Source organism: Bos grunniens, chromosome X, assembly GCF_055505025.1.
Source record: "Bos grunniens cultivar Pamir isolate PY7600 chromosome X, Bosgru_T2T1.0, whole genome shotgun sequence".
Lineage (NCBI taxonomy): Eukaryota > Metazoa > Chordata > Mammalia > Artiodactyla > Bovidae > Bos > Bos grunniens.
In genome coordinates this window covers 65281972-65304750 of record NC_141194.1, presented here as the reverse complement: position 1 = coordinate 65304750, position 22779 = coordinate 65281972, and the positions used below count along the sequence as shown (strand labels likewise).

Below are 22779 nucleotides of genomic sequence, written 5' to 3'. Positions count from 1 at the left end.
ATTTGTTCTCTCTATCATTCTCTTTATTTCTTCCCTTGGACCATTGGTAGACAGAAATTACTTAAGGAAAGGAACTCTCCCAAGAAAACACTTTATTTTACCCTCAGTAAAAGATTTAAGAAAGAATTGAAACATAACTTAATAGGTTCTTATCTTTTTCATGCCTACAGCTTGTAGTCCCATTTGAATATTTTGAAGGAATAGCAGAATAGTGCAGCTCCTAAGTATTAGGTTAGTTTTCAGAGGTGTCCTGAAGCCACCTCTGAGACAACATTCCTTGGAGTAACCTGCTTGTATTTCTTCTGGACTGGGGAACAGAAAGCTTAGAGAAATGGAGAAGCTCTGTGACGCTGTATTCTTCCAAAACATACTGCCTATCCATGCCAGTGTTGATGGACCCTTCTGGTGTCATGTAGTATAACAAGTATATTGTTACTATACTATAATTAAATAAACTTATTATATGATTACTATATTTATTATGCTAACTAGTATAGTATAACTAGTATCATACATTATTACTATACTATATTATAAATAAATACAATTATTACTATATTATACCAACTACCATAGTATATAATTGGTAATCAGAATTTTGGAGTGTTATGATTAGAACACTAACCACTTTAGAAATTGTCAAGCCCTAGTAAGAGAATAGTGATGACTTGAGACTTAAGTTTGGGCTTTTTTTCAGGGCAAGAGGGTTGAGTTGCACTAACAATTCTCGTTTACAATTATTCTGAAGTTTATTTATTCTTTAAGAGAAATGTCCAGATAATATTTCTATGGGCTCTTGAGGATAAGTCTTGGCTAGTTTAGAAAAAAAAATAAAAGTGATGATGTTGGCTTTTCTAGGACATAGGATATGTTTTAAATATCCTCATAGCGTTATGATTTTTGAGCTAACTTGCCCATTTTTTTCCAGGTGGAATGTCCTCTAATAGGATAGTTGACTTAGTTTTACACAAACCTGTTGGAGCTTGTATTTTTTTTAACTTGAAGGAGTCACCAACTGCAGGTTTCAGTTCCACTTTTAGCTGCAATCTGCTCTTCTGTGTACCTATAAAGTAAATGCCATGTAAATAGGAACCCAGGATAAGGTTACTTGTTCTCAAAAGGTCATGTACCAACTGCAGTTGCTGAGTAAGTGTTCCTGCATCTAGGGATGTTTATAACAGCTTGTTTCCATTTATTTCTGCAGAGTGTAGTGAAGCTGATGAGGGGACTGCTGCACTGCATGATTAGACAGGTATGTCATTGTTAATGCACCCTCTCCAATAAAAGCACATGATAATTTATATATATACACACACACACACACACACACACACACACACACACACGTATATACGGTTTATTTTTTTTCAATTTCACAAATAGTACATACTAATTTTAGAAAATCTGTATAATTGAGGAGGGAAATGTCACCCATGATTTCACCATCCAGTTACCACTGAAGTATTGTCTTCCAGTCTTTTCCCCCTCCTCTACAAATGATTTCTTTTATATATTTCATCAGTACTGTACATGCAATTATGTATATTGAGTAAAAAGTGATGCAGGTCTCTAAACTCCTCTGAAACCCTTGAGACCAAATAAATTTCACAATTCAGAATTTTTCAGATTTTAAAAGGTAGTACTGGACATGGAACGACAGACTGGTTCCAAATAGGAAAAGGAGTACGTCAAGGCTGTATATTGTCACCCTGCTTATTTAACTTATATGCAGAGTACATCATGCAAAATGTCAGGCTGGACAAAGCACAAGCTGGAATCAAGATTGCCAAGAGAAATATCAATGACCTCAGATATGCAGATGACACCACCCTTATGGCAGAAAGTAAAGAGGAACTAAAAAGCCTCTTGATGAAAATGAAAGAGAAGAGTGAAAAAGTTGGTTTAAAGCTCAACATTCAGAAAACGAAGATCATGGCAACTGTTCCCATCACTTCATGGGAAATAGATGGGGAAACAGTGGAAACAGTGTCAGACTTTATTTTTCTGGGCTCCAAAATCACTGCAGATGGTGACTTCAGCCATGAAATTAAAAGACGCTTACTCCTTAGAAGGAAAGTTATGACCCACCTAGATAGCATATTCAAAAGCGGAGACATTACTTTGCCAACAAAGGTCCGTCTAGTCAAGGCTATGGTTTTTCCTGTGGTCATGTATGGATGTGAGAGTTGGACTGTGAAGAAAGCTGAGTGCCAAAGAATTGATACTTTTAAACTGTGGTGTTGGAGAAGACTCTTGAGAGTCCCTTGGACTGCAAGGAGATCCAACCTGTCCATCCTAAAGGAGATCAGTCCTGAGTGTTCTTTGCAAGGAATGATGCTGAAGCTGAAACTCCAGTACTTTGGCCACCTCATGGGAAGAGTTGACTCATTGGAAAAGACTCTGATGCTGGGAGTGATTGGGGGCAGGAGGAGAAGGGGACGACAGAGGATGAGATGGCTGGATGGTATCACCGACTCGATGGACGTGAGTTTGGGTGAACTCCGGGAGTTGGTGATGGACAAGGAGGCCTTGCGTGCTGCAATTCATGGGGTCGCAAAGAGTCGGACATGACTGAGTGACTGAACGGAACAGCATATATACCATATATTATGTTATGCCCTCAGAAAATCCAAATATCACTCTATAGTCAGAAACATTAGACTCTCTATAGGAAAACATGCATTTTTCACAATAAGTGGAATAAATAAAAACTTCAAATAGTCCCATGTTAGTTTGAATCAGATGTTGCCACCAAATGAATTTTGATACAAAACTTAGGGGGAAAAAACATTTTGGAAATGTTTTAGATTTTAGAATTGGAGATAAGGGGCCAAGAATTTATATCTTCTAGAATTAATTTGCATTTTCCTGATCTTGAGTCAAGTTGAACATCCTTTCATGTGGGGGTTGAAAATTCGTATTTTGTCTTCTATTAATTGCCTTTTAGGTCCTTTGCCTCTTTCTCTTTCAGGCTGTCTCTATCTTGCCTATTTGAGGAGTGCCTCTCCATGATGGATATTAATCCTTTGTCACATGCACTGCAAATATTTTTAGCAGTGTCTGGTTTATCTTTTGGGTTTGCTTATGATATTTTTCCCATTCAAAAGTGTCTCACTAAAAGAAAGTATTTTATTTTTATCCTAGGAGTTCTTTACACGTGTTATACTCATTGACTCTGAACTGATTTTCTTGACCTAAGAATACATTTTATTAGAAGGAGAAATTGAGGCCCAGATTAATAAAATGACCATCCTGAGGCACCAAAAAGTCTAAAGTAAAAAGAAATCAAGTCCAGACTTCTGAACTTGATCAGTGATCTCTCTACTGGATTGTTTCACACCCATGATTTTTTTCATTCTTTGCTACTTTTTAATTTTTTTGCATTTTAGATATTTGTATTTTCCACCTTACCAAATAGGTTTAAAGTCACTAATTTCTTGGACTATATTTAAAGATATGATAGTTACTATCATATATCAGATGCACACGTAATCAAATAGAAATTTCAGGTAATAAGTCTTTCATTTGTCCCTTGCACAATGTCTCTTTTCTGACCTTGGTTCCAGCTTTCTTTCATGTTTTTTCTTTGTCATTCCATGAGTCTCTCCCCAGCTCCTTTTATTACTCCTTCAAAATATATCTTCTTGGTTCTACTTTCCCTCAAAATGTCTACCTCTGTTTCAGGAACAAATGTATCTTTTTTACAACTCAATTATCTCTTACTAAGCTGTTCTCACTCAATCTCTCTGCATCTCAGTTTTTATCTACAAAACAGCAAAACAACCATCTGAAGAGTGAAAGAGAGGTGATGAATAGGAAATAGCTGAGTTCGATGGATATTATTTTCTAATTAAATTGTTTAAATTGAAAAATAATGACAGCAGGGGAAAAGGGGTAACAATGCATTTTAAATATTCACAGTTGCCTGAAGGCCAAATGGAGTGATGTATGTCAGAGTACTATTGAAGTATGGCATATGGGTTGATTTTCCTTCATACCCTTCTTTTTACTGTTTCTGTTTTCTTCAGGTGGATAAAGTAGAATCCTTCAAGTATAGTCAGAGTACCAAGGATAGCCTCCATGCCAAGTACAACACCAAAACCTGTGCCACTGTAGTGGGTGATGATCAGTGGGGACACCTGCAGTTGGATGCTACCTCTGTGTACCTGCTCTTCTTAGCACAAATGACTGCCTCAGGTCAGTACAAGGACAGAAATACGGGAATCACTGAGTGTGGAGCACTTGCCCTGGCACATGTGGCTTCTCCAAAGGTGTTGTCCAGAAAACAACATGGATGTTTACACTGCTCAAAGATACACATTGGAAATATAATATTTTGTAAATTTTATACAGAGAAACTCTCTAAAGTATAGTTAGCACAAGTATGGACTACTCATTAATATATATTTTTAATTGAGAACCAGGAAATCTGGGATTTTCTTTAGACAGGTATTTTTATGTCTTTTATTAATCCCCAGATATTATAAAATGGGAAAGAAGGACTAAGGTTTATTGCTTATTAGTATTAACATCACCTACTTTGTACTACTCTTTATGAATGGATTATGTACAAGGCATCTGTCTGTAGGCATCTAATTTATATTAAGAGAATTAACTTTGGAATCAGAATTCAATGTTTTCTATTATTGAATAACACACCCTGTTCAGATGGCTTTTTTAATCATTTTAGATGTTTTACTAGAAAAGAAAATTATAACAACCAACATAATTTCCTTTTATTTCTCTTAAATTAGGGAGGACTAAGAATCTGATTACATTCAGTTTATAAATTAAATAGGACTTTACAAGATCTTCCTGAGTAAATGCATGTACTTCTCACAATACCACATCTTTGACATTTCAGTTTCTTTATCTTTCTATCTGATTACAGAGCTCCTTCATACTAAGGGCATTCAGGGTGGGAATTACCCCAGAATACTTTTCTCTTTTCTTGCAGAAATAAATACTTGGTGATAAAGCCTCCCTTTTTTTTCCCCTCTAGAACAACACACATCCCAGAGGTTGAATAACCTTTTCTTAAAATTATGTCTACTCACATACTCCTTTCTTTTGGAGGGGAAATTTCTCCCTGAATAAATGTATCTTTTAGGTAGGTTTGAGTGGCTCAGACGGTAAAGAATTTGCCATCAATGCAGGCGACCCGGTTTCGATGCCTGGGTCAGGAAGATCCCCTGGAGAAGGGAATAACTACCCACTCCAGTATTCTTGCATGGAAAATCCCATGGAAAGAGGAGCCTGGTGGGCTAGAGTCCATGGTGTTGCAAAGAGCTGGACACAACCGAGTGACTAACACTGTCACTTTTCACTTAGGTAGATTTTATTTAATTTATTTAAGTAGAATGGTAACTATAATTCCATATCTAATATTCTTCTAATATCAACTCTGGAGTGTTTTTCTACAAAGCAGTGTCTAAATATCCCTTGTGGTTTTTCATTTTGAGCCTCAAAGGGAAGCAGAAATATACTAAAGAGGTTTATAAGAGACCATTCATTCAACAAAAGTTTGTTGATTCCTGACTTAACATTTGATTTTCAACACCATGAGCTGATTTTGATAAGTACTTGGCATAAGGTAGATATTTTATCAAGCAAGTCTTTGAGGAATAAGTTGAAATAAGTAGAAATTCACAATCCAAAAAAGGGAAGGGAATAACAATGACGATAGCATAGAAGTTTGAAATGTACTGGCCATCAGGGTAAGGCTAGATATCTTCCTTGGTTAGAGTGTAAGATAGATCTGGAAAAACGGCAAGCGATGGAGCTAAAAACTTGGGGCTAAACTGTTTAAGGGCCTGTGTACCATGCTTTGGTTTCCCAAGTGGCTCAGTGGTAAAGAATCTGCCTGCCAATGCAAGAGACCCAGGAGATGTGGGTTCAAGCCCTGGATCGGGAAGATCCCCTAGAGAAAGAGATGGCAACCCACTCCATATTCTTGCTTAAAAATTCCATGGAAAGAGGAGCCTGGTAGGCTACAGCCCATGGGGTCACAAAAGTCAGACACGACTTAGCGATTGAGTACACATGAACATACCATTCTAAGTAGTTTGGAGTTTGGAGTTTAGTCTGTAGTCAATAGAAAGCCACTCAAGATAAATAATAAAGAAAGTGTTAAATAGCAGGAAGATAGATTGGATGGAGGAGAACATTAAGATGGGGCTTCCCCTGTGGCTCAGTGGTAAAGAATCCACCTACCAATGCAGGAGACAGGTTTGCCGCCTGGACCAGGAAGATCCCACATGCTGCAGAGCAGCTAAGCCCATGTGCCACAACTATTGAGCCTGTGCACTAGAACCTAGGAGCCACAACTGCTGCAGCCCTCGCGCCCTAGAGCCCATGCTCTGCAACAAGAGAAGCCACTGCAATGAGAAGTCTGTGCACTGCAACTAGAGAGAAGCCCCCATTCTCTGCAAGAAGAGAAAAGCCTGCACAGCAGCAAAGACCCAGCACAGCCAAAAATAAATAAATAAAAATTATTTTTGTAAAAGATAGAGGACTAGTTAGAAGTTTTTAAATACTTTAGGCAAGAAATGATGTAGAATTTATGTAAGGCAGTTGTCTTGAGGATAAAAAAGAAGATTTGTGAGAGATAATTGAGAAGTAAAATATGAAAGATCTTTATGTAAAATTTAGCAATTCTCTGAACATTTTTGAATTCTTAGAAATCTCAACTTTGGTTCAAGGAAAGGCTTAGACAGAAGCTGATTGCAACTTAGAGGATAGTAGCAGAGGAGCTCCACAGACCCTCTCCCCAGCAAAATAACCATAAATGGTGAAAATTAATTTTAAAAAACCAAACATTTAAAGTCACTGGAAATTGTCCTAAGGGTACACAGCAAGTGGAGAAACATTTATTCAAAGATATCTAAATCTTAACAGTAAGAAAGTATAGCATTTAGGCCACAACTTGTTCCTTCCCCTGCCCCAAGTTCACCATGACAGAAGCACTATTTGAAGTGAATGCAACCAGGAATACAAGGCTCCCTCCCCACTCCACACCCCAGCTCTCAGTCTAAGGCTGTGATATCTCCCCAAGAGAGAGGTAGATTACCAGCACTTCTTACTCTCCCCAGCTCTGTGTTGCAGAATTTCTAATCCAGTCAAGAATGACTTAGAGGTTTAGAACTCCCTTCCTACCCCCTAGTACCACTAATGAAGTGGATGCTTAACCACAGGCAGAGCAGACCAAGAATACTAGGCCTGACCCACTTTTCTAGTAGCATGGATGGTAGGGCAGGCCATAAGAACAGAAAACTCCATAGCTCCTCCCAAAAGAACTGATTTTGGGAACAGAATGTGGAGAAGTTCAAGACTCAGAAACAATGAAGATTTTGGTTCTAAGAAATTAAGAGGAGTCTGATAACTCAATAATACAAGCAATAAGCTATCCTGTAGACTAGCTAGCCATTTTAACAGAGAACCAAGGAAAGAGAGAGCTAAAAAGAGCCCTCCCAGGATTAGAACAACTGTCAAAGACTGGCATCAAAGACTACATGAAATGGGACCTGAATTTAATTGAATGAAACAGTCAACAATTTATGCCTCAGGGCCTTGTACAGTATAATAGAACAATTAATTGACAGTTAGTGGAGATTAACATCTGATACCAACAGAAACAGATCACAGATCCCTTCTCAGCCTTATGGCTAAGATCAAGTGTAATGGATCACAGAAAGAGACAAGTTGCTAAAGCTAAAACCACTATCTTCCTGGGGTGACAGTGTACATATCCAGGGTAGCACCCTCTGAGGATCAACTTCAGGGGCTGCATACTATGGGGTAAATAACTTTCACTGAAATAATCCATGTCACTAAACAAATAAACAGGTAAACAATTCCCATAAGGGAAAGTATCAATATCTATATATTATCTATAATATCTGGTTTTCAGCAAAAATTTATGAGGCATGCAAAGAACCAAGAAAGCCTGAGCCAACAGAAGAAAAAGCAGGTGGTAAAAGCTGCCTTTGAGAGGAAGCATATGTTGAATTTAGGGAAAAAAGACTTCAAAGCAGTTACTATAAAAGTGTCCAGAAAGCTAAAGAACACCATGCTTAAAGAAATAAAGGAATATATAATTATTGCATTTCATCAAATAGGGAATTTCAAGAAAGAGATAAAAATGAACCAAATCGAAAGTTGAAAAATATAGTAACTGAAATGAAAGACTCATTTTGTTGTTGTTTAGTCACTAAGTCATGTCCAACTCTTTTCGACCCCATTGACTGTAGCCCGCTAGATTCCTCTGTCCATGGAATTTCCCAGGCAAGAATACTGGAGTGGGTTGCCATTTCCTACTCCAGGGGTCTTCCTGACCCAGGGATCAAACCCACGTCTCATGCTTGGCAGGTGGATTTTTGACACTGAGCCACCTGGGAAGCCCAAAAGACTCACTCAGTTCAGTTCAGTTCAATCGTTCAGCCGTCTCTGACTCTTTGAAACCCCATGGACTGCAACATGCCAGGCTTCCCTGTCCATCACCAACTCCTGGAGCTTGCTTAAACTCATGTCCATCAAGTCAGTGATGCCATCCAACCATCTCATCCTCTGTTGTCCCCTTTTCCTCCTACCTTCAATCTTTCCCAGCATCAGGGTCTTTTCCAGTGAGTCAGTTCTTCATGTCAGGTGGCCAAAGTATTGGAGCTTCAGCTTCAGCATCAGTCCTTCCAATGAATATTCAGGACTGATTTCCTTTAGGATTGACTGGTTGGATCTCCTTGCAGTCCAGGGGACTCTCAAGAGTCTTCTCCAACACCATAGTTCAAAAGCATCAATTCTTTGGCACTCAGCTTTCTTTATAGTCCAATTCTCACATCCATACATGATTACTGGAAAAACCATAGCTTTGACTATATGGACCTCAGTAGAGAGACTCAATCGATTTGAGCTGGCAGAGGGAAAAATCAGCATACTTGAACACAGATCAACAGAGATTATGCTGTTTGAAGAGCAGGGAAAAACAATAAAGCAAAATGAATAAAACCCCAGAGAAATGTAGGACACCAACCGCTGCCAACTCATGTGTAATAAGAAAAGAGTAAGGAGCAGAAAACATGTTTGAAGAAATAATGGGACTTCCCTGGTTAAGAATCTGCCTGCCAATGCAAGGTACACAGGTTCAATCCGCGAAGTTTCTACATGCTGTGGGGCAACTAGGCCCATGTGCTGTAACTACAGAGCCCATGTTCTAGAGCCTGAGAGCCACAAGTACTGAGCCCATGTGCCTAGAGCTCATGCTCTGCAACAAGAAAAGCCACCACAGTGAGAAGCCCATGCACCACAACTATGGAGTAGCCCCTGTTTTCTGCAACTAGAGAAAGCCCACACATAGCAATGAAGATCCAGCATAGCCAAAAAAATAAAATCAATCTTTATTGAAATGAAAGAAACAATGGATGAAAACACCCCAAATTTAGTGCAAAACATTAATCTACATATCCAAGGAGCTCAAAGATTTCCAGATAGGATAAACCGAGATTCATATCCAGAAACATCATGGTAAAAAAGTTAAAAGCTAAAAACAAACATCTTGAGAGCAATATGAGAAAAATGACTTCTTATGTATGTGAATGTCACTCAGTTGTGTCTGATTCTTTGCGACCCCATGGACTGTAGCCTGCCAGGCTCCTCTGTCCATGGAATTCTCCAGGCCAAGAATACTGGAGCATTCCCTTCTCCAGGGGATCTTCCCAACCCAGGGATCGAACCCAAGTATCCTGCATTGTAAGCAGATTCTTTACCATCTGAGCCACCATAAAGGGAACCCAAATAAGATTATCTGCTGACTTCTTTTCCAAAAAAAAGTAGAGGCTAGAAGACAGTGGGATGATATGTTTAAAAGGCTAAAGAAAGGAAGTATAACCAAGAATCTTATAACTATCTTTCAAAAAAACAAACTGAGATAAAGACATTCCCAGATAAATAGTGAGAGAATTTGTTCCTAATAGACCTATGTGAGGTGCTTAGTTGCTTCAGTCATGTCCGACTCTTTGCAAACTTAAGGGCTGTAGCCTGCCAGGCTCCTCTGTCCATGGGATTCTCTAAGCAAGAATACTGGAGTGGGTTGCCATATCCTCCTCCAGGAGATCTTTCCGACCCAGGGATTGAACACACTCATGTCTCCTGCATTGGCAGGCGGGTTCTTTACCACTAGCATCGCCTGGGAAGCCCAGACCTACTTTACAAGAAATATTAAAAGAAGTTATTTATACTAAAATCAGGTGACCAAAAGCAGTAGCTGGAATCTACACACACACACACACACAAAAAAACCAGACCACTGGTAAAAAATAATTATAAAATATGGTATAATTACATATTTCTTTTTTCTTATCTTAACTGACCTAAATGAGTTTGAGCAAGCTCCAGAGGTTGGTGATGGACAGGGAAGCCTGGTGTGCTGCAGTCCATGGGGTCACAAAGAGTCAGACATGACTGAGCGACTGAACTGAACTGACCTAAAAATCAATTGTATAAAACTTGTTTTATACAATAACTTGTATTGTTGTGCTTATAGCATATAAAAATGTAAATATATTTGATAATATCAGAACCAAGGAGGTGGGTGGGAGCAAAGCTATATTGAATTAAGAAAAAGATAACCAAATCATAACTCAACTCCACAGGAACAAATAAAGAGAATGAGAGATGGTAAATTAGAAAGACATCCTATATTCATGGATTAGAATGCTTACTGTTAAGATAGCAACATTCCCCAAACTGATCTATAGATTCAGTGCAATTCTTGTGCACATTCCAGCTGTCTTCTTTGTAAAAAATGACAAGCTGTTTCTAAAATGTATATGGAAATCCAAAGGACCCAGAATGGTCAAAACAATTTTGAAAAAGAAGAATAAAGTTAGAGGACTCACACTTTCTGATTTCAAAACTTACTTCCAGATATTGTGATACTGGCATAAGGATAGACACATAGAATAACAGAATAGAACTGAGAGTCCAGAAGCAACACATGGTCAGTTGATTTTTGACAAGGATGCCAAGATAGTTCAATGGGGAAAGAATGATGCTGGGAAAACTGAATATCCACATGTAAAAGAATGAAATTGGACTTCTTCTCTACCATAGACAAAAACTAACACAAAATGAATCATAGACTTAAATGTAGGAAGGAAAACTGTAAAAGGTTTTAATCCAGTGGGGCTTCTATAACAGAATACTGCAGAATGGGTGGCATAAAGAACAGGGATTTATTTTCTCAGAATTCTGGAGGCTAGAAGTCCAAGATCAAGAAACCAGCAGTGCTGGTTTCTGATGAATCCTCTCACCTTGGCTTGCAGACAGCCACCTTCCCTGCTATGTCGTCATATGGCCTTTTCTCTCTGTGTGTGCACTCCTGATGTCTCCTTTCATAAGTATACCAATCCCTATTGTATAAGGGCCCCACCCTTATGACCTCATTTAACATGAATTACCTCCTTAAACCTTAGACTTCCCTGGTGGCTCAGACGGTAAAGCGTCTGCCTACAATGTCAGAGACTGGGTTCAATCCCTGGGTTGGGAAGATCTCCTGGAGAAGAAAATGGCAACCCACTCCAGTATTCTTGCCTGGACAATCCCATGGATGGAGGAACCTAGTAGGCTATAGTCCATGGGGTCACAAAGAGTCGGACACAACTAAGAAACTTCACTTCACTTCACCTCCTTAAAAGCCTCACTTCTAAATACAGTCACATTGAGGGTTAGAGCTTCAACATATGAATTTTATGGGGGAAATTTTGAGTTTATAACAAACATTTAGAGAAAAATATAGGATTAAATCTTCCTCACCTTGGGTTAGGCCCTGTTAGATATGACACCAAAAGTATAAGCAAATAAAGGAAAAATAAAATGGAATTTGTCAACTTAAGATAAACTTGTGTTTAACAACTGTTGGGCTTCAAAGGACCCTTTCAAGAAAGTGAAAAAATACCCACAATATGATAGAAAATATTTTCAAATCATATATCTGGTAAGAAACTTGTATCTAGAGTATGTAAAGAACTCTCACAACTCAAGAGCAAAAAGATAACCTAATTTGAGGTGGGCCAAGAATCTGAATTGACATTTCTCCAAAAATAGTCACATGACCAATAAATATATGAAAAATTGCTGAACATCATTAGTCACTAGGGAAATGAAGATGAAGACCATAATGAGATACCATATCACACCCTCTGGAATGGCTGTAATCAAAAAGACAGAAAATAAATGTTTCTGAAGATATGGAGAAATTGGTACCTTCATATGTTGCTGATGGAAATGTAAAATAGTACAACCACTTTGTAAAAGAGTCTGGCAACTCTCATAAGGTTAAACAGAGTTACCATATGATCTAGCAGTTTCATTCTTAGGTATATATTCAGGAAAAATGAAAACATGTTCACTCAAAAGCTTGTGCACATGCATGAATGTTCATAGCAGCATTGTTCGTAATAGTCAAAAAATAGAAACAACCTAAATGTATATCAACTACTCATTGGATAAATAAAATGTGATATACCTGCACAATTGAATGTTTTTAGCAATAAAAAGAAATGAAGTACTGATACATGCTTCAACATGGATGAACCTTGAAAACATTATGCTAAGTGAAAGAACCCAGACATAACAAGTCGTATAATGTATGATTGCATTTATAAGAATAGTATGGCAAATCTATAGAGATATAAAGTACATGAGTGATTGCTTGGCTGGGGGTGGGTACGAAATGATGAGACAAGTGTTGAAGGGAAATGGGGAGTGACTACTATGGATACAAGATTTCTTTGGAGGGATGGTGAAAATGTTCTAAAATTGATTATGGTAATGGTTGCAGAACTCTGCGAACCCTAAAAACCACTAAATTATTTACTTGAAATGGATGAATTATATGGTATGTGAAGAAGATCTCAATGTTACTGTTTTTAAAAATAAGGAAGAGAGAGGCTTAATTTTAGGCAAGTGCAGATCAGTCTCTGGAGTAGACCACAGGGTCAACCTCATTTCTAGATATTATAGTATGCTTTATGCAGCACTGCCATCTTTGGCCTTACCCAAGCCCTACTTCATTTCACCTGTATATCTCACCTCTGCACCCTCTTTTCTACAAGCAGTGCCTTGGCTCCATAGAAGGGACAGGAACCAGATGTTATGTATGGTCTTGCTTCAAGAGACAGGTCCTCTCCTGTGCTTAACAGGGTTGTTTAAGATCATTCAATAAATAATTATTGAATATCTACTATTCAAAATATTATTTAATATCATTCAAATTAGACTGTGAGATACTTTTAGGGGCTATATGAGATGTTTTGGGGGACTACAAATATGAATAAGATTTCTTCAAATTCAGGTAAAGATTTATCTGTGGTACAAAGTAAAAACTAAGTTCATAAGAGCAAGAAAAATAAAATTCTGTGAAGCACAGAAAAAGGGAATCAATGAGAACATCACAAGAGGAGACAGCATTTGAACTGGGCCTTGAAAGAACAGTTAGGATTTCAAGATATGGAGAAAGCTGTGTAAACAGAATATCATGAACAAAAGGACAAATGGTAGATGTGTGTCATTTATATGGTATAGTGACTAGTTAGCTGCGACATGAGTCTAAGAGATTGTCGAAACCAGTTTCACACTTACTGCCTTATCTCAATCTATGTTCAAGTACCTTGGCACACAAAGCTGACAATGTAAAGCTATGAAGCTGATGTCCGATATTACTGCCTCTCTTTTTTTCCTCTCTATCCAAGAGGTTAAGGTGGGTCAATACTGCTACAAGAGAGACCCTTTGCTCCCCATGCTGCCCTATGCTGTGGTTACTGTTTTGACAGAGCCATGGATCAGGAGTTTGCAATCTGACGATCTGAATCATATAGTCATTTTTAATTTTAAACTTAACAGTTCTGTGATTTAAAATATTTGTCAAGAGAGCAAAGATTTAAATGTGAAAAAAAAAAGAAACTGAAAGCACTAGAAGCATTCATGGGATAAAGCTTTTCAATAAAAGCTTCTGAGAAGAAAAATATACTGTAAGCAAAATGGAACTTCAAACAAACTGGGAAAAATACTTGCAACACATATGATGGGCAAAAGTCCAATTTCTTTAATATTTATTAATATATTAATAACAGAAAGATGGGCAATTCAATATAAATTGAAGGATATGAAAATACAAAAAGTTCATAGGAAAAGAAATACAGCTGGCTTATAAACATAAGACTCACAACCTTACTCAAAATAAAAGAGCTACAAATTAAAGTGCAAGGATATTCTATCTCTGATCCATTAGAATAGTAAAGATCAAAAACTTTTATTAAAGCCTGTGTCTACAAACGTGTTGGAAATAGGCAGGCAGTGCTGGTTGGTATGTAAACCGTGGAAGTTCTTTGCAGAATAACATGGTGATGACTATCAACATTTAATGTACATGTGGTAAAATATTTAGAGAGAGGAGTACCAATGTTTGTAGCTTACTTAGAAATGTATCAAAAATTGGAAGGACTGTTGGATGGATATAGACATGCTTTAAAAGTATAGTAAAATGTTAATGGTTGAGTCCAGATGGTGTGTAAAATCTACAGGTGCCACTATAAAATTCTTTCCTTTTTTGTTTGAAAATATTGAAAATAAAATGTTGGAAAAAATAACATGCATGAATATGTGACTCAGTAGTTAGGAATTTACCTTGATATACTGGTGCATGTGCACAAAGATATAAACACACAGATATTCATTGCAGCATTGATAGCAGTGATGAAAGATTAGATGCAACCCAAATGTCTTTCATTAGGGAACTGGTTATACGCATAGCTTTTCAGTGGAATGCTACGTAGTCATTTTTTTTAAATGAGGCAGATATATTTGTCTCCAAGTTGTATATTAAAAAAGCAAGGTGCAACATAATATACTACTCTTTGCATAATTTTAATATATGTATAATGTATCTCTGAAAGGATACAGAGGAAACTGGTTAAGATTAGTTTCTTCTAGAGAGGAAACTTGGCAGGGTGGGAGTAATGTGATCCTGATTGGGAGAAAAACTTTCACTGTGTAATTGTTGGTATTTCCCTTGATGGCTGGGAGAGGAAAGGAGTTAGTTTTTAAACAAAAATGGATCAATGTGTACACACTTGGAAGCAGTATAGTATCTTGGTTAGGAACTCAGTCTCTGAAATGAAACAAAAGTTGACAGTCAGTTGAGTCCTATTTCCACTATGTATTAGTTTCATGACTTTAGGCAAATATTTAACTTCTGTAAGCCTCAGGCAGAAAACAGAGGTAACCACCTCTTAGAGTTGTTGTGAAAATTGAATGTATAATTCATGTAAAATATTTTATTTATAAGCTCTTTTTGTATAGTTCAAATTTAGATTATCATTCTTATTCTCCAAAATATGGTTTTGGGTTCTTAAAATCATAATGTTCACCCACTTCTTCTTATTTAGACTCCCTCCAAGCCTTCTATAAAATGTTTATCTTTCTTTTTCCAGACGCCTAGGTTTATACATTTAAACACAACACCAATTAGTTACCTATAGAATTAGAAGTCTGAGAATTTTCATTAAAACAAATATCAATCAAAATTCTTCCATTTTAAAACATGCTGGTGTCTCACTTAGTTGAAAACTAGCCTAGGACTGATTTGTGGTATTATTTTTATGTTTTAGAAATCAAAGTGCTTCTTGATTCCTAAGCAGGAGTAGGACTCTTTGGGAGTAAGGGGGTCAGTTAGTCACTATGGCTACCTTTAAAACCTGTAGTGATAATTGACTAGCTTTATAGGAATGATGCTAAAGCTGAAACTCCAGTACTTTGGCCACCTCATGCGAAGAGTTGACTCATTGGAAAAGACTCTGATGCTGGGAGGGATTGGGGGCAGGAGGAAAAGGGGACGGCAGAGGATGAGATGACTGGATGGCATCACCGACTCAATGGACATGAGTTTGAGTGAACTCTGGGAGTTGGTGATGGACAGGGAGGCCTGGCTTGCTGCAATTCATGGGATCGCAAACAGTCGGACACGACTGAGTGACTGAACTGAACTGAACTGAACTGAATTCCTTTATTGTCTTTTTCCTCAGGACTTCATATTATCCACAGCCTAGATGAAGTTAATTTCATACAGAACCTTGTGTTTTACATTGAAGCTGCATATAAAACTGCTGTAAGTACTCATTTTGGAATGAATTTTAAACACGTGATGTTTTAAATATACTGAACAACCTATTCCTTCTCCTAACGCTGCCCCTCATAGTGAACCAGTCTATAACACTTCTGGCAGAAGTTGCCTTCAGCCTCTTTCGTTACTAAGCTCTGTTGTCCTTCTAGTGTTTATGGGAGCAGGATAGCTGCTGCTGCTGCTATGTCACCCCACTCCAGTACTCTTGCCTGGAAAATCCCATGGATGGAGGGGCCTGGTGGGCTGCAGTCCATGGGGTTGCTAAGAGTCGGACAGGACTGAGCGACTTCACTTTCACTTTACACTTTCATGCATTGGAGAAGGAAATGGCAACCCACTCCAGTGTTCTTGCCTGGAGAATCCCAGGGACAGGGGAGCCTGGTGGGCTGCCATCTATGGGGTCGCACAGAGTTGGACACAACTGAAGCAACTTAGCAGCAGCAGCAGCTACTTAGAAATAAAGTTTAGTCATGTGTTTAATATCATCTGTAGACATTGATTCAGTGCTTACTATACAAAAATAATTAATCATTTTTACAACTACCATATGAGGTAGGTTTTTAATTAAGTCATTTTTTAATGAGGTCATAATATATTTAACATCTCTCTCAGAAATTACTATTCTTCATTGCACGATGCTCATTGTGTTGAAAATGGCTGTGTTATATACAGTTCAGTGTTTTGCTTGTTTAATTGTTTTGGTTTGATTAGTTGTTTTTTCAGGTGTGAGGGAAAATCTGGAGCCTGTCCTTCCTTATTTACCAGAAGTGAAGTGAAAGTCGCTCAGTCGTGTCTGACTCTTTGCGACCCCATGGACTGTAGCTCACCAGGCTCCTCTGTCCATGGAATTCTCCAGGCAAGAATACTGGAGTGGGTAGCCATTCCCTTCTACAGTGAAGGGTAATTCAAATATAGACATATTTGGTGCAAACAGATATTATTTGTTGATAGATTTTTGTTTTCTGATACCATAAGCCTGCTGTGATGCAGGGTAAAAACCAGGGTTTTCTGAGCTCTATTGCAGCCAAGGTTGCAGCAGTAGAATTAATGATATTTGTGCCTTCTCCTACTCTAATATTTGGTGCACAAACTACGGTAGAGCTGGGTTTAGGGGCAGATAACACTCGCTATGGGATAAATATGGCTTACCTTTCTGAAACTTCATCTTTTGACTCAGAGATTTGATATTAAAAGTAACTTATGGTAAATACCAAAATAAATACAAGTGTGTGTGTGCATGTGCAAGCATGTGTGTGCATATGAGTATTTCCAAGTTCTGTTCAATGAGAGAGCATAGAAGCCTGACACCACAGTGGCAATGAGCGCTGGTACTCAGGTCTTGAATATAACTATCATTCTCTAATAAAAGGAATGAGAATTCCTTGTAAAAGTGGTTGATTCCGGGACTTGGACAGGGAAAATACAAGATGAGACTGTACTTGAGCATCTTATAATGACAGAAAGTGAGGAAGTGTTTTTAAAAATGGAGCATGTTAAAAGAACACAGGAGCCAATCTAGAAGAACTCCCAATGGCCAGAGCTGGAACAATTTGAGCAAAATAAATAATGGTAACATTTCATTACAACCCAGAGAATAACCTAAATATCTATAAGTTATACTGATATAAATAAATAGCTGAGTAAAAAAATGAGGGAGAAAGGATAGCACTTCCTTAGAGAAGGATTGCAATTAATGAGTGTAGAGGTATTAAAGGAACTAGAAAATCACCATTGAAACACCACTGTAATTGTTGCAAGGAATTCACTGATGGATGCTAAATTAGTAGATGGATATTCAAGGAGAAACAAGATATTTGCACAGTCATAAAGTGTATCTCTGAAGATATATATTAATTACAGGCATATCTCATTTAACTGTTTCACTCTCTTGCACTTAGCAGTTACTTGTGATGTTTACAAATTGAAGGTTTATGACAACCCTATGTCAAGCAAGCCTATTGGTGCAATTTTTGAACAACATTTGCTCACTTCATGTCTCTGTCACATTCTGGTAATTCTTTTTTTTTTTTTTTAAACTTTACAATATTGTATTAGTTTTGCCAAATATCGAAATGGATCTGCCACAGGTATACATGTGTTCCCCATCCTGAACCCTCCTCCCTCCTCCCTCCCCATACTATCCCTCTGGGTCGTCCCAGTGCACCAACCCCAAGCCTCCAGTATCGTGCATCGAACCTGGACTGGTAACTCGTTTCATACATGATATTTTACATGTTTCAATGCCATTCTCCCAAATCTTCCCACCCTCTCCCTCTCCAACAGAGTCCATAAGACTGTTCTATACATCAGTGTCTCTTTTGCTGTCTCATACACAGGGTTATTGTTACCATCTTTCTAAATTCCATATATATGTGTTAGTATACTGTATTGGTGTTTTTCTTTCTGGCTTACTTCACTCTGTATAATAGGCTCCAGTTTCATCCACCTCATTACATTCTGGTAATTCTTGCAGTATGTCAAATCCTCAACCAGCAAAAAGATTTTGACTCACCCAAGTCTCAGATAATGGTTAGCATTTTCTAACAATAAGATATTTTTAAATTAAGGTATGTACATTTTTTTAGACTTAATACTATTGCACACTTAATAGACTACAGTATAGTATAAATATAACTTTTGTATGTAATGGAAAACCAAAAAGTCATATGATTTGCTTTAATGCAATATTTGCTTTATCACTGTGGTCTATAACTGAATCCACAATATCACCAAAGGATGCTTGCAATTAGTATAATAATATAATAGGAAAATGGTAACAGTAGAATGGAGAAACTCTGTAGACACTACCTTAACCAAGTGATGAAGGTTAATGTTACAAGTAATAAGACATCAACATGTGTACCCCTGATATGATGCACTAAGAAGGAGCATAATGTTTGTAGAATTCTAGTATTCTTGCCAATAATGCATAACCTCAATCTAATCAAGAGAAGATATCAAGGAAATCCAAACTGAGGGAAATCTATTAAATATATGACCATTAATCTTCAAAAAGTGTCAAGGTATAAAAGACAAGGCTTGAGAAACTGTAACTGGAAGAGATTTAAGGAGGCATGACAAATGCAGCGTGGTATTCTGGATTGCATCCTGGAATATAGTAAGACTATCAGTGGAAAAACTGGTGAAATCCTATGAAAGTCCATAATTCAGTTACTAATATTTTACTCATGTAAATTTCACTTTGACAATTGTACTATGGCCTGACGTGCTGCAATTCATGGGGTCGCAAAGAGTCGGATACGACTGAGAGACTGAACTGAACTGAACTATGTCAAGTGTTAACCTTAAGGGAAGCTGAGTGAAAAGTGTATAGGAACTCACTACTATTTTTGAAACTTCTCTGTTACTCTAAAGTTATTTGGAAATGAAAAGTTTTTTAAAAGTAATTTTAAACGTTATCTATCGAGGAGCTGTATAGCACTATGGTTAAGAATGTAGGCTTTGGAGAACTTGGTCTCTAATTTTAGCCCTGTCATTCATTAACTATGTGACCTTGAGTGAGTTGCTTAACCTCTCTTTGCACCTCAGTTTCATCATCTATAAAATGTAAGGATTAAGGATGATAATAGTGTAAAGTGCATAAGTAAGTTCTTGGTACATTGTCATTGCCAATAGAGAATAAAATTAGAATGGATATTTAAGATAAAATATTTGGGTTGATGTTTAGGCTCTGTTTCTTAGACCCCCTAGATATCCGCTTTGGTGAAAAATTTTGATAAGCACCTCTTTAGATGAACTAAGTTACAGTTCTTAGCCATCAAGCTATCTTCTAACTTCTTGGAGTCCCCAGTAGAACTGAAAGCTACTGGGGAAATAGTTATAGGGGGAACTCAACTCCTTGGCCTCTCCTTAATAAGCATTGTGGGCAAACATATGTATGGCAAGTTAGCTAATATTTATGCCTTTTATTCAAGGGTTGTATATCTAGTAAGCATTTAGTAGTGGTGACTTGCTAATGGTGTGTTGGTTATTTTATGCCAGGACTTCGGGATATGGGAACGTGGAGACAAGACCAATCAAGGAATCTCAGAATTGAATGCCAGTTCAGTTGGAATGGCAAAGGTAAACTTTTCCTCACTCTTCTTTTACCAAGTGTGGGTTAAGTCTCATACACTTTTGCCATAGATAAAGCCTTAACATGAATGTGGACTATCATCAAAGTAATTGATCTTTTAAATCATAGGCAGTGTCCAGAGTCTCCCATATAATTATGGGCATGTAGGTAAAGACTTCTTTCATAAGCTCTAGATTTGTATGTACAACTGCTTTTGTAGCATGTCTCTATTTACATATCCCACAAGGACCTCAGAAAACATGTCTTAAACTAAAATCATCTCTACTACAGCAAAAACAATCAAAAGGAGGCTTATTTTCCCTTCCACACACCAAGTTGACAAAGCTTGATATCAGGAAACCATCTCTCAATTCTCCACCCCACTCACTCTCCTGCATCCCCTCTACTGTTATCTTCATCATCATTATTATCTTCCACTTGGCTTCATCGTTTCCTTCCATCTGCTACTGCCTTAATTTTAGCTTTTATCTCTGAAAGCAGCAAGAAGGCATAAAACTGGATAGCAGGAATAGGATCAAACATATCCATTATAATGATAAATATACATGACTTAATTTGTTTCTCCTACCTAAAAGCAAAGACACAGGTTGATTTAAAAAACAAAGAAAGGAAATTCAGTCTATACCTATACCACTTCTAAGAGCTCTAAGACAGCAAAGTGCCAAAGAAAAATTTAAATCAGAAAGATGGACAAAGTCTGGCCAAAATAAACAAAAAAGAATACAGATGACTATGAATTCAAATGAAGTACAATTTAAAGCCAAAAGTATTACATGGAACAAAGGGGACAAAGAGGGTCAAGATAGAATGAGAAAGTCTGGCCTGGAATGTAGTTTCAATTAATATAGAGCAAAATGTATTAAAAATACAAGGCAAAATAGAAACAGTTATAAGGGGACAGCTTAACACTGAGAGGCAATGACAGATAAAATAAAACCAAAAATAAGGTTATAGAAAATTTAAACTATATAATTAATATTGTTTAATAAATTTATATGTAATTTTGTCCTCATAAAATATGCATTCCCTGGGTAAGTGTTTTTCTTTTTAATGTATTTTTGATTACCAAAATGATACAGATATTGAGCTAATTTTAAAAAATTAAATCATACTCTAATTTACCTCTATGAAACCTGATTTTTTAAATACAGCAGCCTCAAATTTTACTGAACAACATAACCAAACATCTTCTTTCATACAAATAATCTAATTCAGTGTTTTCAGTTGCCATACACATTTAATAATTACTCTATTGATGATAATGCTTTAATGAGGATCTTTGTACATACATTCTGGTGAACCTGCATGAATATTTTTGTAGGATAGATTCCTAAAAGTGAAACCATTGGGTTAAGAGATGTACACTTTAAAACTGCCCTCCAAAACAATTTCCACCAGTTTACATTTTCCCCATTCATATATGATGGATACAGGCTTCCCTGGTGACTCAGACAGTAAAGCATCTGCCTGCAATGCAGGAGACCTGGGTTTGATCCCTGGGTAAGAAGCATCCCCTGGAGAAGGAAATGGCAACCCACTCCAGTAATCTTGCCTGGAAAATTCCATGGACAGAGGAGCCTGGTAGGCTACAGTCCATGGGATCACAAAGAGTTGGACACGACTGAGCAACTTCATATGATGGATATATGCCATCATGTACCATCTGTATCATTTTCCTCAAACCCTCACTAATTCTGAATATTATCAATATTTCTGAGTAATTTGATTTAAAATTTTTTAACCACTGAAACATTTTTCTACATTTTATTTTGAAATCATTTCAGACTTTGGGAAACTTGTAAGGACTGTGTGAAGAATTCCCATATAGCCTTCATTCAAGTTCCCTACTTGTTAACATTTGTTTGTTCTTTCTGTTTACACATACACATTATTTTTTCCTGAACCAGTTGAGAATAAACTGCAGACATTGATGCTTCATGCCTCCTAAATATTTCAGTATAAATTTCTTCAAAGACAGTCCCATCACCATGGTCCAATCATCAAAATCAGGAAATGAACACTGGCATCATACTACCACGTAATCCAAAGATCCCATTCAAATTTCTTTATTTGTTCCAATAACGTCATTTATAGCCAAAATCAAAAACAAACAAAAACCCTTATTATTCAGAATCCAATCCAGGATAACATGTTACATTTAGTTGTAATATCTCTTTGGATTTCTTTAACTTGGAATAATACTTCAGACTTGACTTACCTTTTATGATCTTGGCATTTTTAAAGATTATAGGCCAGTTGTTTTATAGGATGTCCTTCAGTTTGATTTTGTGTGATATTTCCTCATGATTTGAATCAAGCTATGCATTTTTTACAATAATACCACAGAGATAATGATGTGTCCTCAGTACATCATCAGGAAGTACAGCTGTGGATTTATCTCATTATTGTTTATGTTGTTTGATGACTTCATTAAGGTGGTATCTGCCATATTTCTCTGCTGTAAATTTCCTATTTCCCCCTTGTAATTGTTAATTATTTTGTTCCTGGATGA

The 22779-nt window shown here is 37.2% G+C and overlaps 1 protein-coding gene across 6 annotated transcripts in view; it reads left to right on the top strand.

Annotated features, from left to right (window-relative positions):
• The window catches only part of PHKA1 (phosphorylase kinase regulatory subunit alpha 1), a 172316-nt gene that overhangs the window by 7198 nt on the left and 142339 nt on the right, over positions 1-22779 (top strand). For all 6 annotated transcript variants that reach the window (XM_086388926.1, XM_086388925.1, XM_086388924.1 and 3 more), the window contains exons 3-6: positions 1205-1252; positions 4029-4197; positions 16074-16156; positions 20174-20254. In XM_086388926.1, coding sequence (XP_086245052.1) covers positions 1205-1252; positions 4029-4197; positions 16074-16156; positions 20174-20254 — 381 coding nt within the window. The remainder of the gene's footprint in view (positions 1-1204; positions 1253-4028; positions 4198-16073; positions 16157-20173; positions 20255-22779) is intronic.